Source organism: Eriocheir sinensis, chromosome 10 (assembly GCF_024679095.1).
Source record: "Eriocheir sinensis breed Jianghai 21 chromosome 10, ASM2467909v1, whole genome shotgun sequence".
In the NCBI taxonomy this organism is placed as follows: Eukaryota; Metazoa; Arthropoda; class Malacostraca; order Decapoda; family Varunidae; genus Eriocheir; species Eriocheir sinensis.
Genome location: NC_066518.1, coordinates 9,178,977 through 9,195,720, shown reverse-complemented (window position 1 = coordinate 9,195,720; position 16,744 = coordinate 9,178,977). Strand labels below are relative to the sequence as shown.

General features: G+C 41.4%; 1 protein-coding gene across 2 annotated transcripts; it reads right to left on the bottom strand.

Moving 5' to 3' along the window:
- Positions 1-982: 982 nt before the first annotated feature.
- Positions 983-15,329, bottom strand: LOC126996564 (E3 ubiquitin-protein ligase RNF113A-like). Of its 2 annotated transcripts, none has more exons than XM_050857136.1 (5): positions 14,919-15,329; positions 13,164-13,302; positions 11,956-12,091; positions 3,915-4,131; positions 983-1,567 (listed from the first exon to the last, which is right to left on the bottom strand). In XM_050857136.1, the coding sequence occupies exons 1-5, from the start codon at positions 15,007-15,009 to the stop codon at positions 1,236-1,238; spliced, it is 915 nt and encodes a 304-aa protein (XP_050713093.1). In that variant the 5' UTR covers positions 15,010-15,329; the 3' UTR covers positions 983-1,235. The 2 variants fall into 2 exon arrangements, with proteins under 2 accessions (XP_050713093.1, XP_050713094.1); XM_050857137.1 differs by lacking the exon at positions 14,919-15,329 and adding an exon at positions 14,712-14,807.
- Positions 15,330-16,744: the final 1,415 nt, after the last annotated feature.

The following is a 16,744-nucleotide window of genomic DNA, read 5'->3' as shown; positions in this document are numbered from 1 at the left end:
TTCGCTCTTTAAACCTAGATGCCTTCCCGGTTGGTATTCTTTACTAAATTCCAGTTTTTTCTTTGTTTTGAAGGACTTTGTGTCTGATGGTGTCCTTTTCTTGGAAATCCTGGTCACGAGCCGACGTGTGAAACTTATCTCTGGCTCCTCCAGGGTGACTGATGTGTGTGTCAGCTCTGCTGCCTACAAGGCCATCGCAGCTGCTGGTTTGCCTCAAGATGCTATACGAATATTCTTTTAGCCCATTTTCTATGCTGAAACATGACGATGTATGCACCTGTGTATGAATATTTTTATTTATTTATTTATTTTTTATGTCCTAGCCTTTAGTGCCGGTAGGCTTTCTTGAGGGGCCTGGATGGTAGTTGGCCCCAGCCCGTTATGGTGCAGGCAAGTGTTTTATAGTGATGTAAGTGACGAACGGAAAGCTAGCTGAGGCATGTATGAAGACATAGGAATTTTTTTAATTTTTTGATTTTTTTAAAAATCCACAGCAGACGCTCCCCTTAAACAAGATTCATGTATTTTAAACTTGCATTAAAAAAAATAAAAAAATAAAAAATAAAAAAATAAAAGTACCTGTTTGTTCTTCATTTAAAGTGTTTTTTTTCTCTTAGCGGGTTACACGAGCTGATGAGGACATCATCATTCATCTTGGTTTGGAGCAAGACTTTTCTGCTTGAGTGCCTATCCTGACAAACAACCCAAGTTTTTGGCAAGGTCTTGGGTAGATTATCTGCCATGACGAACGAGCCCCATCTGCCTGGGTTTGTAGTACAGCTGTCCCTCTCTTAGGTAGATTACATCATTGCAACAGGGATAGTGTCTTAAAAAATAAACTACTAGCATATTTGTACCACTAGACTTTCAGTGGAAAGATGGGACCAAGAAACCTATCCAGTGCCTGAGTGTTTCACCATCACCTAAGTGTGATTTGGTAGGATGAAGCACTTATCTCCAATGACCAAAGAAAGGCTTTAAAAACTTTGTTCTTAAGTTTTAGTTACTAACTCAAAATTGTGATAATCACAATTTCAAACATCATAATTGTGATTACCTATTTATATTGAGCTTTCTGCATAATTGTGATAACCTATTTAGCATGAGCTTTTGGCAATAAAATGTGAAAATATCCAATATTATTTACAAATCCAACTCTTCACTTTCAATGCAAACCTCAGACAATCCAAAGGCGATCATTAATTAAAACCAACAAATACATTTGTAAGCCATCTTCAGTCACTATCATCCAGATTTCCATTCTGAAGCTTTGTCCTTATTTCTGCAGCAGGACTGAAGATTCCCCCAGTATCCTGAGCACACACAAAGCAACGCCTGCTTTTCTTGAAGTGATCAAGAGCACACTTCTCACAAAAATAGTGTTTGCACTTAGTAACAATTGGGTCAACAAAGGATTCTCTGCAGATGAAACACTTAAAGGGAAGATGTTCATCATCACTTGGGATCTCCCAGTTCTCATCGGAGTCATCACCTCCCTTGGTTGCCTCAACCTCTAACTGCCAGCCCAGCTTGTAGTCAGTGCGATCATGAAGGAATTTGCAGCTGTCTGTAACAAATGAAAATCACCTGTATCATCTAAATTACTGAAAGACAGAATGATCAGAGGATGTCAGTGGTAACACAGTACAGTACTGTCTCCAAGTTTGTGATAAATAGGTCGACGTTACGGGTCGCAAACGTTGAAATCGCAAACTTTGAACCATTATTCTTATTGGGAAAATTGAAAACTGTCGACATCTTGCGCTTGGCTACCTATCCGGGTGGCCAAGCGCATGTGTGCAGATGGCTCTGGCCGCACGCTGGGCCCGAACAGCTGATGGGCGGCTGATGGTGATGGTGGCCTTTGCATCAGCGCTGCCTGAACGGTGATTTTGACGGGGCCCATGTGTGTGTGTGTGTGTGTGGCTGTGTTTGTTGCGGGTTTGGGCTTCTCTATTTGCCGATTCTTGTTTCACATGTTGCACAGGACCCCTTTCTTTTCTTCCATCTCTTCTTTTTGAAAAAGAAGAGATGGAAAAAGCAAAGGGGTCCCACACAACATGTGGAAAGTGAGAATTAGCAAATTGAGGAGCCTGGGCCCACAATGGGCACAGCCACTCACACACACACACACACGGGCCCCAGTGAAAATGGCATTTGGGTGGTGCTGATGCGGGGGCCACGCCGCCAACACTCATCATCACCATTGCCATCATCAGCCGCCCGTCAGCTGCTCAGGCCCAGCGTGCGGTCTGGGCTGCTTGCACACATGCGCCTGGCTGCCCGGATCCCACTCGCCATGCTTCCCGCGGCCAATGGAAAGTCCTAGGGGTTGAGTAAGAGCGAGAATGGGAGTCAAGGACCACAACAAGGTGTGAAAAAAATGGTTTTAGCAGCCTTTTCCTTTTCCTTTCAGGTCATATCACAATTTCAGTTTTCAATAAAAATCAAATTTTGGGGGGTCCCTATCACAAACTCAGTGAATCGCAAACTTGAAACTCGCAATCCTGGAGACAGTACTGTAATATGCCAAACAGTAATGTGATTAAAATTTCACCTCACTACATAACTCAGCAATCCTGTGGCAAAACTTATTCCAGTGGACAAAAATTTATCTAATTTTCTGTATAAGCAAGTTCACTCTGTGGTGCAATGTTTTCCTCAGTACGATACTTAAAATGAACATTATTTTTTTTCTTACAATAATACAAATGGCAGTCTCTACCATTCTTCACTCATGATTTACCGAGGTATGCAGTCCTGGCACCACAACAATTGCTGACATTTGGCACCGAACACATCAGATCAGATTTAAAATTATAAATGTTTTTAAAATGTTGGAGGTGTATAATACAAATTTTACATTAATAAAACTACCAATGTAATTTTTCTACAACAGATGAATCTTTTCAAACATCATAAATTCCTTTGAAAAACTTTTGGAAACATTATCATGTCTTAATTTGCTAGTGCTGAATATATTTCCATACCAAGGTTGTATAAACTCAGTACAATTGGTGCCAAGAGAAAATGTGATTACATTATCAAATTCAAGAAATATGCACAAACCAGATATGTTCTCTAGGCCAGTGTTGTCCAAATTGGGGTCCACGTACCCCTAGGGGTACGCAGCATAGATCAAGGGATACGTAAAAAGACCATGAACACACACACACACACACACACACACAGCAGAAACTTCCCATGTTTTATGAAGGAAAAGAGAGAGGGAGGGACGGGTACCTAGGAAGGACGCGTAATGTATGTGTACCTAAATATAATATAATATAATAAGAGTTTAACCCTTTCCATCCGTGACGCAGACGTTGGCGTCACAGTATGGAAAGGGTCAAGAGGAAATGGAAGAGGATTAATCTTCTTCTAAACCTCTCAATCCTCCTCTAAATTTCTCTTAATCCTCTTCCATTTCCTCTCAAGAGGTTTAGAAGAGGATTAAGAGGAAATGGAAGAGGAATAACCCTTTACATACAGTGACGCCACCGGACACCCGTCGGCGTCGCCGGAGTGAAGGGGTTAACCCGGTAGCAGCGAGGATCATGTTTCTTAATGGTCCCCCCAAGCGAGAAAAATGAGAAAAATCACCCCTCACACAAACCATTTCATAATATATATCAAAGCATGTGTGATCAGATTATGTATCATCTATTTTGGGGGGTTTAAATCATGGCACAAATTTGGCCCATCGCTGCTACACGGTGAAGCCACAAATTTGGCCCGTCGCTGCTACCGGGTTAATCAGCCATAGGGGGTATGTAACAGTAGAAGGTAATAAAGGGTACAATAGGCAAAAAAGTTTGGACAGCACTGCTCTAGGCCATATATGCAACCCCACTTTAGTTCATGTTAACAAACTAACTAAAAAAGAAAAAGGAAATCTTGGGAACTTGATTCACCTCCAAAGCCACAAAAGCCAGTCTCCTTGAAGTCTTTGCAGAGGTCTGGCTGGTAGTCCCACCTGACTGTAGCACGCAGGTTATCTGGCGCCCGCATGGGACCCTTGCGCACACCTCCACTGGCAGCATTACCCTGAGCTGTATCCTTTTTCTCAAAGAAGTGGGAGTAGTTGCTCATACCACGGTACACTTTGTCATCTTCCTTGCCTCTTGTTTCCTGATGAGTGAATATAAATAATATGTTTTATAATACTTAAAAGCCTATCACAGAAAAATCCTTGAAGAATTATTGACGTGTATGAGTGTGCACTGATTGTTATTATCTTCAAATGCAGGCCAATAGGTCGAACCACAAGAGAACAAATGCAAAATTGCAAAGTCTGTAACCTAAGCTCGGCTAGGGCAAAATTAAGGATAAAGGGAACACAGTAGAAAATAGATAATTAGAATAAATAAGGTCTCAATAACTTAAGAGGATCAGGCAACAAAAAATAAGTTTGAGAAAATAGATATATTAATTTATATTCAAATCACTCTAAGAGACCATAGCAGACTGAGCATTAAATATATATACTTGCACTACCACTGAGTAAAGAGGAATATTATATCATTCTTTACATTGTATATTTCAAGGAGCAGAGAGTTCCAGGCACAAACAATTCTTGTCAAAAAACATCTTTGGGACTGGGATGTAGTGATGTCAAAAAAAGTACCGAACTCTCATGGGTCAAAGGAATAGAATCTGAGTGAAATTCAGACATAGTGTTGGCTAGTGAATGCCCTAGTTGCTATTAGGGCTTCAGATGATCCTCATCATGGAAGTCTGAAACATGACAAGTCACTATGAACACATTCATCTTCATGTACTACAATCGATGTGAATAAAACCCACAATTGCAGAGGAAAGATGTATATTTACCACAGTTTCAGTGGATGCTGTCACCATCTTCAGTGATAAGAAGCAGGAGAGGAAGTGAGAATATTCAGTACAGATCTCAATTTATACAAAGATGAATGCTGTGGTGGACAGATAGGGGATGAAAGAGATGGGAAGAGACCTCTCAACTAGGGACCTTATTACTGGATCTAACTTGAAAGTACCTTTGTTTAGATTAACTCGTACAGCGTTTTGGTATTTTGTAATTTCCTCCCCACCCCAGCGTCAGAGGAAATTTTTTTTTTCTTGCATATAACAGCCTAAAACCATGAAAAATGAAGATATGTAATGTCTTTTAGCTTACCGTTGCCTAGAAGTCGGTGTTTTGGGCCATTTCTATCGAGTCAGGAAGCGAAATGGTTGTGCTAATTTCCGTAGACTTTCTTGGATTTGAGGGTGCGTATCCGAGTAAATCGTTTTCTCTCGACATATTTAGCACAGACTTATTTAGAGTAACTCATTTTGAGCTTTTTGAAAGTTCAACTCAATGTACAATCGCCCACAGGAGTGCTCGCTCACGTAATTACAGTTTATAGAGGGTTCATAATTGTCGAGTTCATGGTATGTTTTTGGCATTATTATAAACAATATAGGCCAGTAAACCATTGCCGTGACTGGCCAGCGTCTGACAGAGCGTACCTCAGTCACAACCCACCCTCTTCTCACTTCCGCACCCCCCAACAACCATCACCTCACACCCACCCTTTCAGGACCTCACACCTAGCCCGCGGCCCATTTTGTACATAAATTGCCGGTGTAAAATTGCTGTATGTGACCATCAGCACCTCAAGTAGCTTTCATCCAACTTCACTCTGACCCCATTACCACCATCCTGGCCACCATCCAACACCCATTTCATTACCAGTTATTTACCACCCACCCCTTACGTGGCCCCCTCCTTACCAAAATTGCCAGTACAAAATTGCTGGTTCTGGAAGTCAGTATACCCACTATACCTCACCCACAACACTGTCAAACCACTTTCCAACCACCAACTACTTCAATTTCCACATCATGATCTCTAAAACTACCTCCAACATCCACACAAATAAAAAAAAAGTGTACCCAGAATAATGGCTGCCAGGCTTGCCAGTTATGGCAATAAATGAAATATATTGGGTGGTCAGTATTCCCAAAGGATCAGTCTACTAGGGCACCACCACAGAAATCACCCTCGACACACTTCAGTGATGGGAAAAAATAATACATTAAATACGTACAACGTACGTATCTGACGCTCAATGGTATTAAAAAATAATACATACGTCATACGTATCTGACGCTGTACGGGTTAAAATTACTGTTTCTTGATATACATTGCTTCAATGACACTTTTTTTGTAATTCAATGATTACATAAAATGTCATGCTGTTGTAGCAATGTATTAAGAAACAACAATTCTAATTTAAACAAGGATACTTTAAGTTGGATCCAGTAATGAAGTCCCTGGTGAAGAGGTCTCTTCCCATCCCTTTGATCCCCACGTCTGTCCATCACAGCATGGGGGAGGGAAAGCGACCTGACTCCTACTACGGGACCTGTTGGATAGGGGTTTGCCCACTCCTCCCCACCCAGTGTCTCATGTTTAACCATTCATCTTTGTACAAAATGAGATCTGTACTGATTTTCCTCACTCACTCTCCTGTTTCTTGCAACTGGAGATGATGGTAAGATCCACCAAAACTGTCTAGTAAATATACATCTTTCGTCTGCAAGTGTGGGTTTTATTCACATCAAGATCACATCAGTGTGATTATCCAGGTTTATCATCTGTTCCTTACAAACAGCTGAGTCATTTGTGCATGGGCCATGAATGAGTGGCCCCATGAAAATTCCTCTGCAATTGGGGAAAATCTGTAAATATGCAAATCCATGTATAGTTAACCCACGAATACAGGGGGACAGGTGTATGTGAACACTGGTAATCCTCAAGTTATGATGGATGTGATTTATAACTGCTCGCACATACGACCAGGTCAATAATAATAGTAATAATAAGTTAAGTAATGAGTCAACATCTCAAATAATTCACTGTGGGTAGAGCAGCATTTTATTTAGTTCTCGCTTTTCTTACCAAGCTTACCGCTAGATCTAGCAACCTAGATCTAGTCGACACAAAAAATGGTGTCCCCCAATAGCAACCCCCTCACAATATTCCTGCTGCAGCTCCTATAGCAGTAGTTCCCAACCTTTTTCTCAGGCGACCCCAATCATGCATCTCTAGACATGACCGCGACCCCACTAGTTTAGTTGTACAGGTAACTCTCGATTTACGTGAGTTTGGTTTACGCGTTTTTTTAAATAACGCGGGGTCCAAAATCCAAATAAATGTTTCATTTACAATTTTTTTTCACTTATACGCGATATTTTAAGGAATGACCACCAGATGTCTCACGCAACTGGACTCACACGGCGCCGCAGCCACACAGCTGAGCTCAGTTCTTCCCACGCGCCACTTGAACAACAATACAGTACCCACGCTACCACGCTACTCAACAATAGGGGTGGGCAGGTACTGGTACCAGTACCGGTACTAACAGTACCAGCTATACGGTACGTACAGTACCAGTACCAGACTGCTCGGTACCTGTACCAGTACTGGCCAGTCGCTCATGGTGTCCCTCATTTCTTCCTCATACGAGTGAGGCTGAGACTGAGTCTCTCTCTCTCTCTCTCTCTTAAAAGCCACTCATTGATTGGGGACTCACAACATGGCTTCCGAAACAAAAGATCCTGCCTATCAAACCTATTAACCTTTTATAACGACCTCTTCACTGTTTATGACGTAACCAAATCACTGGACGCAGTCTATCTTGATTTCCAGAAAGCGTTTGATAAAGTCCCGCATCATAAATTACTTTACAAATTAAAGCAAATAGGTATTGACGGTCAAGTAAACCAATGGATCGCGAATTGGTTGAGCAACAGACAACAAAGAGTAGTGATCGACGGATTTAACTCAGAGATGGCGCCTGTCACTAGTGGCGTCCCTCAGGGCTCGGTCCTTGGCCCAGTGCTCTTCATTATTTACATCAACGACGTGGATGTTGGACTCAATAACCGCATTAGTAAATTTGCAGACGACACAAAGATTGGCAACTCGGTTCTCACTGACGAAGACAGGCAAAGCCTCCAAGAGGATTTGCACAAAATTTCAGCTTGGTCGGATAGATGGGAGATGCCCTTTAACGTAGACAAGTGCCAGGTCCTTCAAGTTGGAACGAGGAATAAGAAGTTCGAATACGAAATGCGCGGCGTTAAACTCAAAAGCGTTCAATGCGTCAAAGACTTGGGGTCAAAATCGCGTCAAACCTCAAATTCTCACAGCAATGCATCGATGCAGCAAATAAGCGAACAGAATGTTGGGCTTCATTAAAAGAAACTTTGTATTCAAGAATAAAGATGTAATACTCGCTCTACAACAGTTTAGTCAGACCCCACTTGGAATATGCGGTACAGTTTTGGTCTCCCCACCATGCAAAGGATATTGCTAAATTAGAAGGTGTTCAGCGTCAAGCAACGAAAATGATCCTTCCTTGCGCAACAAATCCTACGAAGAAAGGCTTTCTACCCTTAACATGTTCTCTCTTGAGAAACGTCGCCTCCGAGGAAAACTGATCGAATGTTTTAAAATACTTAATGGTTTCACGAATGTAGACAGATCAACATTGTTTATGATCGATGACACTTTGCGACGAGGAACAATGGCGTAAAACTCAGATGTAGACAAGTAAATTCAGACTGCACCAAATTTTCTTCACCAACGTTGTAGTGCGAGAATGGAATAAGCTTCCACCGTCAGTGGTCCAGTGTAACACAATTGACTCCTTCAAAAATAAGCTCGACCGTCACTTCCTTCAACTTAATATCAACTAGAGTAGAAATGCAACGTTTGGAGTCTTCTGATTAATGTAAAATCACTTAGGTTTAAGGACAGACCACCAAGTCTGGACCATGGGGTCTGTGGTCTGATTTTCTATCTCTCTCTCTCTCTCTCTCTCTCTCTCTCTCTCTCTCTCTCTCTCTCTCTCTCTCTCTCTCTCTCTCTCTCTCTCTCTCTCTCTGTCCACTTAATGAAGTGAATATTTATTTTACGATAGAAACCTACCTCTTGTTTGATTTACATTGTTTTTGATTTAAGCGACCTCTTCAAGGACACAATACTCACGTAAATCGAGTTACCTGTATATGTGTTATTATGATATAATGACACCATGTTTGATATTTTGAGGTCTTGGCGACCCCAGGAAAAACGCTTGGCGATCCTACTTGGGGTCGCGACCCCAGGGATGGGAAAGGGGGTCCTATAGGCAACCATTTACAGGAAACCGTAACCATATTTGAACGTAACATTCACAGAAGGTAAGAAGATGCAGCAGAGGTGACAACGGCCACTCATAAAACTGACACATCCTATCAAGCTCACCGATAGATCTAGCAGACGCCAGTTAACTAGCAAAATGGCATCCATAACAACAACCTCCTCACAACATTTCTGCAGCAGCTCCTATAAGCGACTGTTTGCTGGGAACAGCAATTGTAGCTGAACGAAACATTCACAGAAGGTAAGAAGATGCAGCAGAGGTGACACTGGCCACTCATAAAATTGACATGTCTTTTGTTTACACTGTCCCTTCGCTAGCACAACCCCTAGCACAATGACTTGGAGTGTTTGGCTAACCCTGTCATCTTGGCAAAATTTGGTAGCTCCATTGCGTAACATTGCATGGTTAAAGGGTCACTTCAACAAGAGCCATGGGTGAGGTGTGTGAATGAGGACAGAGGCAGGATTAGGGGAAAGGGGGTAGGAGGTGTAAGAACGCTGCTCTATCTGCGGCGGGACATTTGAATATTTTTTTTATTTTCAATGTAATTTTTTACTTATGACCAATTCGACATGACCAGTCTGCTGGTTCTGCACCTCGTCATACCTTGAGGACTATCTGTATATTTTCCATTTACATGCCTCCCTCCCAATAATTCCCAACAGTTCAAATTATATGACTTCTACTGTGCCAAAAATCTGTGGTCTGGCTCTGTTGGGCAGTTGACAGACATATTTCTGGCCAAGTTTGAGTTTCAATACAAAAGTCCAGCAATACATCAGATTCCATCCCCTGGTCAATGTTTGCAATGCCTGCTAGATGGCCACATGCATGTCAGACAAATATGTATGTTGTTTTCCAGTAGGGGGCACAGTTCCGCTAATCCACTAACCGCTAATTAGCGAAGCTAACTTTTTTGTTAGCTGATTAGCGTTTTCACTAACTCTGGAAACAGTTAGCGGATCAATTAGCTTCTGCTAAGTGTAGTTCCTCCTCCACTAACCCAAGTCCACTAAAAAATCATTCAGGTTTTGTCTTGTCCGTTGTGGGCAGACACAGCACCAGTTGAGCCACATGCCGCAATAATTCCAGGGCTTCCACTTTTGGGTAATTCACGCCTTAAGTAGGGTAATTGGACAATTATTAGGGAAACTTTTTGGTATTTTAGGATAATGCTTCTTTCATTTCCAATTCTTTCAACTCAGGATTTAATAACAAGAATTTGATATTTTCCACCTGACAAGAAATAAACTTAAAATAATAAAACTAAAAGTTTCAGTTATGGAAAAAATAAAAAAATGTGTAAATTTACGGGAAATCTTGTGTAAAATATAAGGATTTAGGATAAACTGGAGGCTTCTTTCTCTTCTCCTCTTGTTTCTGCTTGTTGGACTCTTTCTTTTCAGTTCAGCTGCGACGTTGTTACCGTGTAGCTGCGTTCATTAATGTCGCCTTGTTTATTGTTATCAACGTCATGTAAGGTGATCAGAATGAGGACGTTTTTGTTCCACCTGAGGATGCTGACCCTTTTAGGGAGCCGGCAGCAGCTGTGGGTGAGGCAGAGGACACTCAAGCTGACAGCCAGGAGTCCCAAAAGTTCCAGAACCCGTGGCCCCACCTGGAGAAATACTTTGTCCTTCAATCAAGAGATAAGACACATGCCAATGTTTTGCACTTCTGGTACATCATGTACCAACCCAAGGATACCATCATTAATGGACAGACGGGGTTTTAGAGCCAAAATACTAAACCGAAGCTATGTAACGGGCTTGTCGGGGGGCGTTTAAAGGGTGTTGATTAAGACTTCAGCTTCCTTAAGGCGAATTATATTCGTAGCCTTTATGTACAAGAAGCGACAGAGCGAGAGCGACTGTTGTTGTGTGTCAGTCGGACTCTCGTGAAGGAGTGGCGAGTTACAGGTTGGAAAATAATTGTTACAATTGGTCACGTATGTCAAGGTGACCTCCACGCACCATCGGAGTGCGAAGTAAACAAAACTGAGACGGTAAACACTGACGGACGACATTCCTATAAGGTGGCGTGATCTATCTGTCGTGGGTTTTTCCATTGACAATTGTATGCCTAATTCGTAGTGATATTAAATAATAATAATACATTGATATCCTACTATAACAGCTAAATCCATATATAAAAAAGTTAGCAGTTGACGTTAACTTCCACTAATTTCTTTATCAGTTTTAGCGGTTTAGCGTAAGCAAAGCTAACTTTTTAGTTAGTGCATTACCAGTTAGCGAGGCTTTTCTTACAGTTAGCGGTGCCCACCACTGTTGTTTTCCCGTGCTATTAAGCATCTGCGCTTTGAGCTTACATTTGTATGTAAACGCAGTACATACTGGAATCAAGAATATAAGTAATTCGCAGAGCATCATTTTGTTTACATTTATCAGCTGAGCAGCTGCTTGTCACTATGATCCAATTCTTATTACCTATTTGATATTTTCATTATATACCTGATTTTTAGTATAAAGAAACATTCAATAGTAAATAATTTGTGTCATATAATATGCTGAAGCACCGAGAGTCATCAAAGAAAATGGTGGACACTTTGTGACCATCACTGACACTGCGTCTTTTGTTGACATGTAATGCAAGTCTTCAAATACCTTGTTTTAGTTCATCTTTCCTAAATGTAGCAGTTTTCAATCCCCAAATTTTGGTGGTTCCTGGACAGGTGTTCCCCTTATTAGTCTGGGAAATCTAGGATTGAGTGTACACACGACATATTACTAACACTAAAAATTCAAATTACAACACAAACCTTATTAACTTGCAGAGACCTTTCGAACACTGCCTGCGCATCCCGATCTTTCTCTGTTTCAAACTGAATGGTGGAAGTTGCACCCATGTCCTTTGGTCCCTCCCTGCCTTCTGTGCGCTTGGACTTGTAACTTAACCTGCACAGGCATAGTTAGGAAAATTTGTTAGTTCTCTGGAACAGTTAGTCATGCATATATAAATAAAGTGTGTGCATGAGTTACTGTAAAGAAGAAGAAAATCAGAAAATGCAAACTGTCATCTTCACATTGAGATAACTATGGAACAGTTGAGTTTATGCATTTAGAGTTAAGAGAAAGAGGTCATATCAGGAATGACTCAATATTTGCTGTAATTATCAGTTATATGTAAAAGTGGTATAAACTTCCCAGACCCATTCTTTCACTTATGTATCATAATTTCTTTACCTTTTGTTTTACCGTGTTTTGACAAGCATAAGTAGGATCTACACTCACTGCTGTGTGTAATGGTGTTAAGTAAAATTGCTTATCTTGTATAAGTTGTGAGGTAAGGTAAATGAATTAAAAAAAAAAAGTAATAGAGAGGATGAGTGTGTTACTGTCACCTCCTCGAGAGCCAAGAGAGGAATCAAACCAATCAGGTGAGGCATAACAAATGCTGCTAAGGTGAAGGAGGCACATTAGTTCCACAGCTAGTTTGAACAGACTATATATAAAAGATGTCTTGTACAGTGGTGCATTAAAAAAAAGGGGGGAAAACTGCTATTCCTGCAAAAGACATTCATCATTCATGTATTTACACAAGTTTATAACTGTCCTTCAATATTTGTTGGTTTGTCCTCCCTCTGAAGGTACAAAATCAAAACAACCACAGGGAACACATAGTCTCAGAACTACCAATAGTTGCACATGGCACTGAGTGTCACTTCATTCTGGTAAATGCTTTCTACATCCCAACTGTTGATTTCTGATGAAACACCACAAACTTTAAAACTCTGAGCTCAATGTATCATAAATCTTATAAGCAGCAAAATCTGAATAACCATGGAAGTGATTTGATTGTCATAAACTTAATTATGTAAATGTTTTATCTTCAATTACCATTTGAAAACTAATAAAGATGCATGTACTGATATCTATAGCCTAATATATAACCTAATGAATATATTGTAAAATATACTTTATATAAATCACTTGTATCTGCTCTGAAATATAAAGGCTGAATGTCTACCTGAAGTCATCTTCACTGTCTTCACTGGAGCTGTGTTCCTCCTCCTTAACCCTTCCTCTGTTTTTGCTTCGCTGTACAAGGGGATTTGCCAAGTCCTTCTTTTTGCCTTTCTTGATGACTTTTGTCTCGTCTTCACTGCCTTAAAAGAAAAAATATAAGATAGTAACTTTTTTTTTTTTTACACTACAGTACAATTCAATGCACTTTTTTTCTTTATTTCAACATCAAAGGATGCAGTCAAGGGCAAACAAAACATTACAGGAATAAAGCCTGCAGAATTATTACTCCACAAAAGGAAAATAGGCAGAGAATTCAAAAAGTTTGTTCAAAAAATATTTTGAGCTGTCTTGATACTCCCCTCTTGAGAGAGTTCAAGTCACAGGAATGTGGAAATACAAATGAAGCAATTGTTGCAAAGTTAACTAGTGAAAGGGATGAAAGATTGAAGATGTTGGTAAACTTGCACTTGGACAGCATATGGGTGACCTAGAGTAAGATGTTTCATGAAGTGAGGCTGCAGAGGGGTAGAGGCATGCAGATGGTAAGTTCAGAGGAAGTCAAAATTAAAATAATGGTTAAAGATAGGGTAAAGGTGGGTGAATTGCTATAGCTGTGCATGGCTGCAGTGCTCCTCTCCGAACCGTTGGCCTGTGGTGGGTAAGAACCAATTACCCCAGGACATGGGCCGATGCGAAATTCAGAACTGCCACAGTCTACCATCCCCTAGTTTCCCCAGGTACCCATTTATCGACCAGCACAAAAGGGAGGATGAATAGCTGAGTGAGCTGCACACCGACTGTCCGGGCCAGGATTCAAACCCAGGCCAGCGGAGTAGTAGCCTTACATCTCATGCAGGAATTTGGCCAGAAATCAAGTTGCGCTGGACAAAATCAGTGTTAGACAAACACAAGAATTTAGGGGAGAAATTAATTTTCTTGAAGAGTTTCTGAAAATACTCAATGCTCAATTTCCAGGACAAAAGCCAGGGTCCAGCAATTGTCAGACATATGGTCAGGCAAGTCTAGGAACTGAAATAGAATCCAAGTAAAAAATCTGGGGTTTGGCTAAGTCTGGTGGGTGATGAACGTATGCCTAGCTAAGTCAAAGTTCTGAAACACAAGTCCGGCCATACAACAGATTCCTTCCCCCAGTCATTGTCTGCAACACTCGCCAGGTGGCCGGGTGATGTTTTGGTGGTGGCTGATGCACACAGGCCAATTAAATCTAACCTGACCTAACTAGAAAATCTAACCTAATCTAACTGACCTGACGTAATTAATCATCTTTCATCGTAATTATACCAGACCTGTGCTCCACTGCCAAAATGTGATAAATGGAAACAAGTCCCTTGATATATCCCCCTGACTGTATTTTAAGAAATTAATCACAAACAAGTGATTTGCAATGGCAAAACAATACAGTAATATATTGTATGTGCACAAAGTACTTCACATACCACTAAGGTATCCTACACAAACAGGTGTACTTCTGGAAAGATATCGAAATAAATACCTATTAAAATTTTGAGTGCAAAATAACAGCCCTTACCCATGATCTCATTGAAGGCGTCCATGGTCACTTACTGTGCCGTCTTCCGCACGCCCCCACCAGGCCAGATGCTTACTTGCTTATTGCTGGATTGTTTACTTACTGTTATCATGGATTACTTACTTACTTATCAAAGATTACTTACTGTTATCACTGGATTACTTACTTGCTGTTACCATGGTTACTTACTTATCACAGATTACTTACTGTTGTCACTGTCCGCGGCCCTCTTCCGCACGCCCCCACCAGGCCTGACGCTCCTTTTCTTGAAGACACATGTGGCTGCAGACTCCGCCATGGCACGACTATACCCACAGTGTCAAAACCAAAGAGACTAAAATAATCTTCTCTTGGTCAAAACTCAGCAGCACGAGAACAGAAGCGCCCCGCCAGGAGACCCACGAGTTGGCAATGTCCTTCCTCTTTTCTCCTCTTTCCTCTTGTTCCTCCTCTCCCTCTTTCCGTCCACTTATAGAACAGTCTTTCCTCTTTCTCCTCGTGTTGGCTGTATGGTGGGTGGGTGGGTGGGGGAAAGGTCCTACACACTTCTTTAATGTTGTTGTTGTCTTCTTTTGGCCTTCTTCTTCTTCTTGTGACCTTCCCTTCTGCCCTTCTTCTTCTTGTGACTTTCCCTTCTTCTTCTTCTTGTGACCTTCCCTTTTACTTTTTCTTCTTGTGACTTTCTTCCCTTTTTCTTCTTCTTGTGACCTTCTTTTGACCTTTTTCTTCTTTTGAGCTTCTTCTGACCTTTTGAGCTTCTTCTTCTTTTGACCTTCTTTTGAGGTGTTCCGCCTTGTATCGCTTTTTAGGTCCTCCTTCCATGGTAGTACTATATTTTACTTCACACTTCTATTCTTCACTAAGCACAATTATTTAGTTACGTTATTGCGTACACTTATATGTACTTCAGCTTCCTTCTACTGACTTTGCTCTTCTATTTTCTTGCCTTTATTTTCTTCACTTTAGCTTATACTCTGGACTTTTCTTATTGCATTTCCCTTTTCTGTCCTTTTGTTCTTCTTCCCTGGAGTGTTTTAGGTGGCTAGTTAGACTGTGGGACCTTTTAGGAGTATTTTAGGGGGCTAGTTAGGCTGTCGGACCTTTTTGGAGTGTTTTAGGGGGCTAGTTAGGCTGTCGGACCTTTTTGGAGTGCTTTAGGGGGCTAGTTAAGCTGTGGGATTTTTAGAGGTGTTTTAGGGGGCTAGTTAGGCTGTGGGATTTTTAGGAGTGTTTTAGGGGGTTAGTTAGGCTGTGGGATTTTTAGGAGTGTTTTAGGGGGCTAGTTAGACTGTGGGACCTTTTAGGAGTATTTAAGGGGGCTAGTTAATTAGGCTGTCGGACCTTTTTGGAGTGTTTTAGGGGGCTAGTTAAGCTATGGGATTTTTATGGGTGTTTTAGGGGGCTAGTTAGGCTGTGGGATTTTCAGGAGTGTTTTAGGGGGCTAGTTAGGCTGTGGGACCTTTTTGGAGTGTTTTAGGGGGGTAGTTAGGGTGTGGGACTTTTTAGGAATGTTTTAGGGGGCTAGTTAGGCTGTGGGACCCTTTAGGTGTGTTTTAGGGGGCTAGTTAAGCTGTAGGACCCTTTTGGAGTGTTTTAGAGAGCTAGTTAGGCTGTGGGACATTTTTGGAGTGTTTTAGGGGGCTAGTAAGGCTGTCGGACCTTTTTGAGTGTTTTAGGGGGCTAGTAATTAAGGCTGTCGGACCTTTTTGAGTGTTTTAGGGGGCTAGTTAGGCTGTCGGACCTTTTTGAGTGTTTTAGGGGGCTAGTAAGGCTGTCGGACCTTTTTGAGTGTTTTAGGGGGCTAGTTAGGCTGTAGGACCTTTTTTGAGTGTTTTAGGAGGCTAGTTAGGCTGTGGGATATTTTTGAGTGTTTTAGGGGGCTAGTTAGGCTGTGGGACATTTTTGGAGTGTTATAGGGGGCTAGTTAGGCTGTGGGACATTTTTGGTGTTTTAGGGGGCTAATTAGGCTGTGATAGAGTCCCGACAACCTAAGATTTGGACGCCATTACTGGCCTTGTTTTCGCCGCGCTTTT

Excerpts from the sequence above, each read along its gene's own strand:
- LOC126996564 (XM_050857136.1), bottom strand. The coding sequence starts at position 15,009 with ATGGCGGAGTCTGCAGCCACATGTGTCTTCAAGAAAAGGAGCGTCAGG. Across the intron at positions 13,303-14,918 it reads GGCCGCGGACAGTGACAACA|GCAGTGAAGACGAGACAAAA; the intron begins GTAAGTAATCTG and ends TTTTCTTTTAAG. Across the intron at positions 4,132-11,955 it reads GGTCTCTGCAAGTTAATAAG|GAAACAAGAGGCAAGGAAGA; the intron begins GTTTGTGTTGTA and ends TTCACTCATCAG.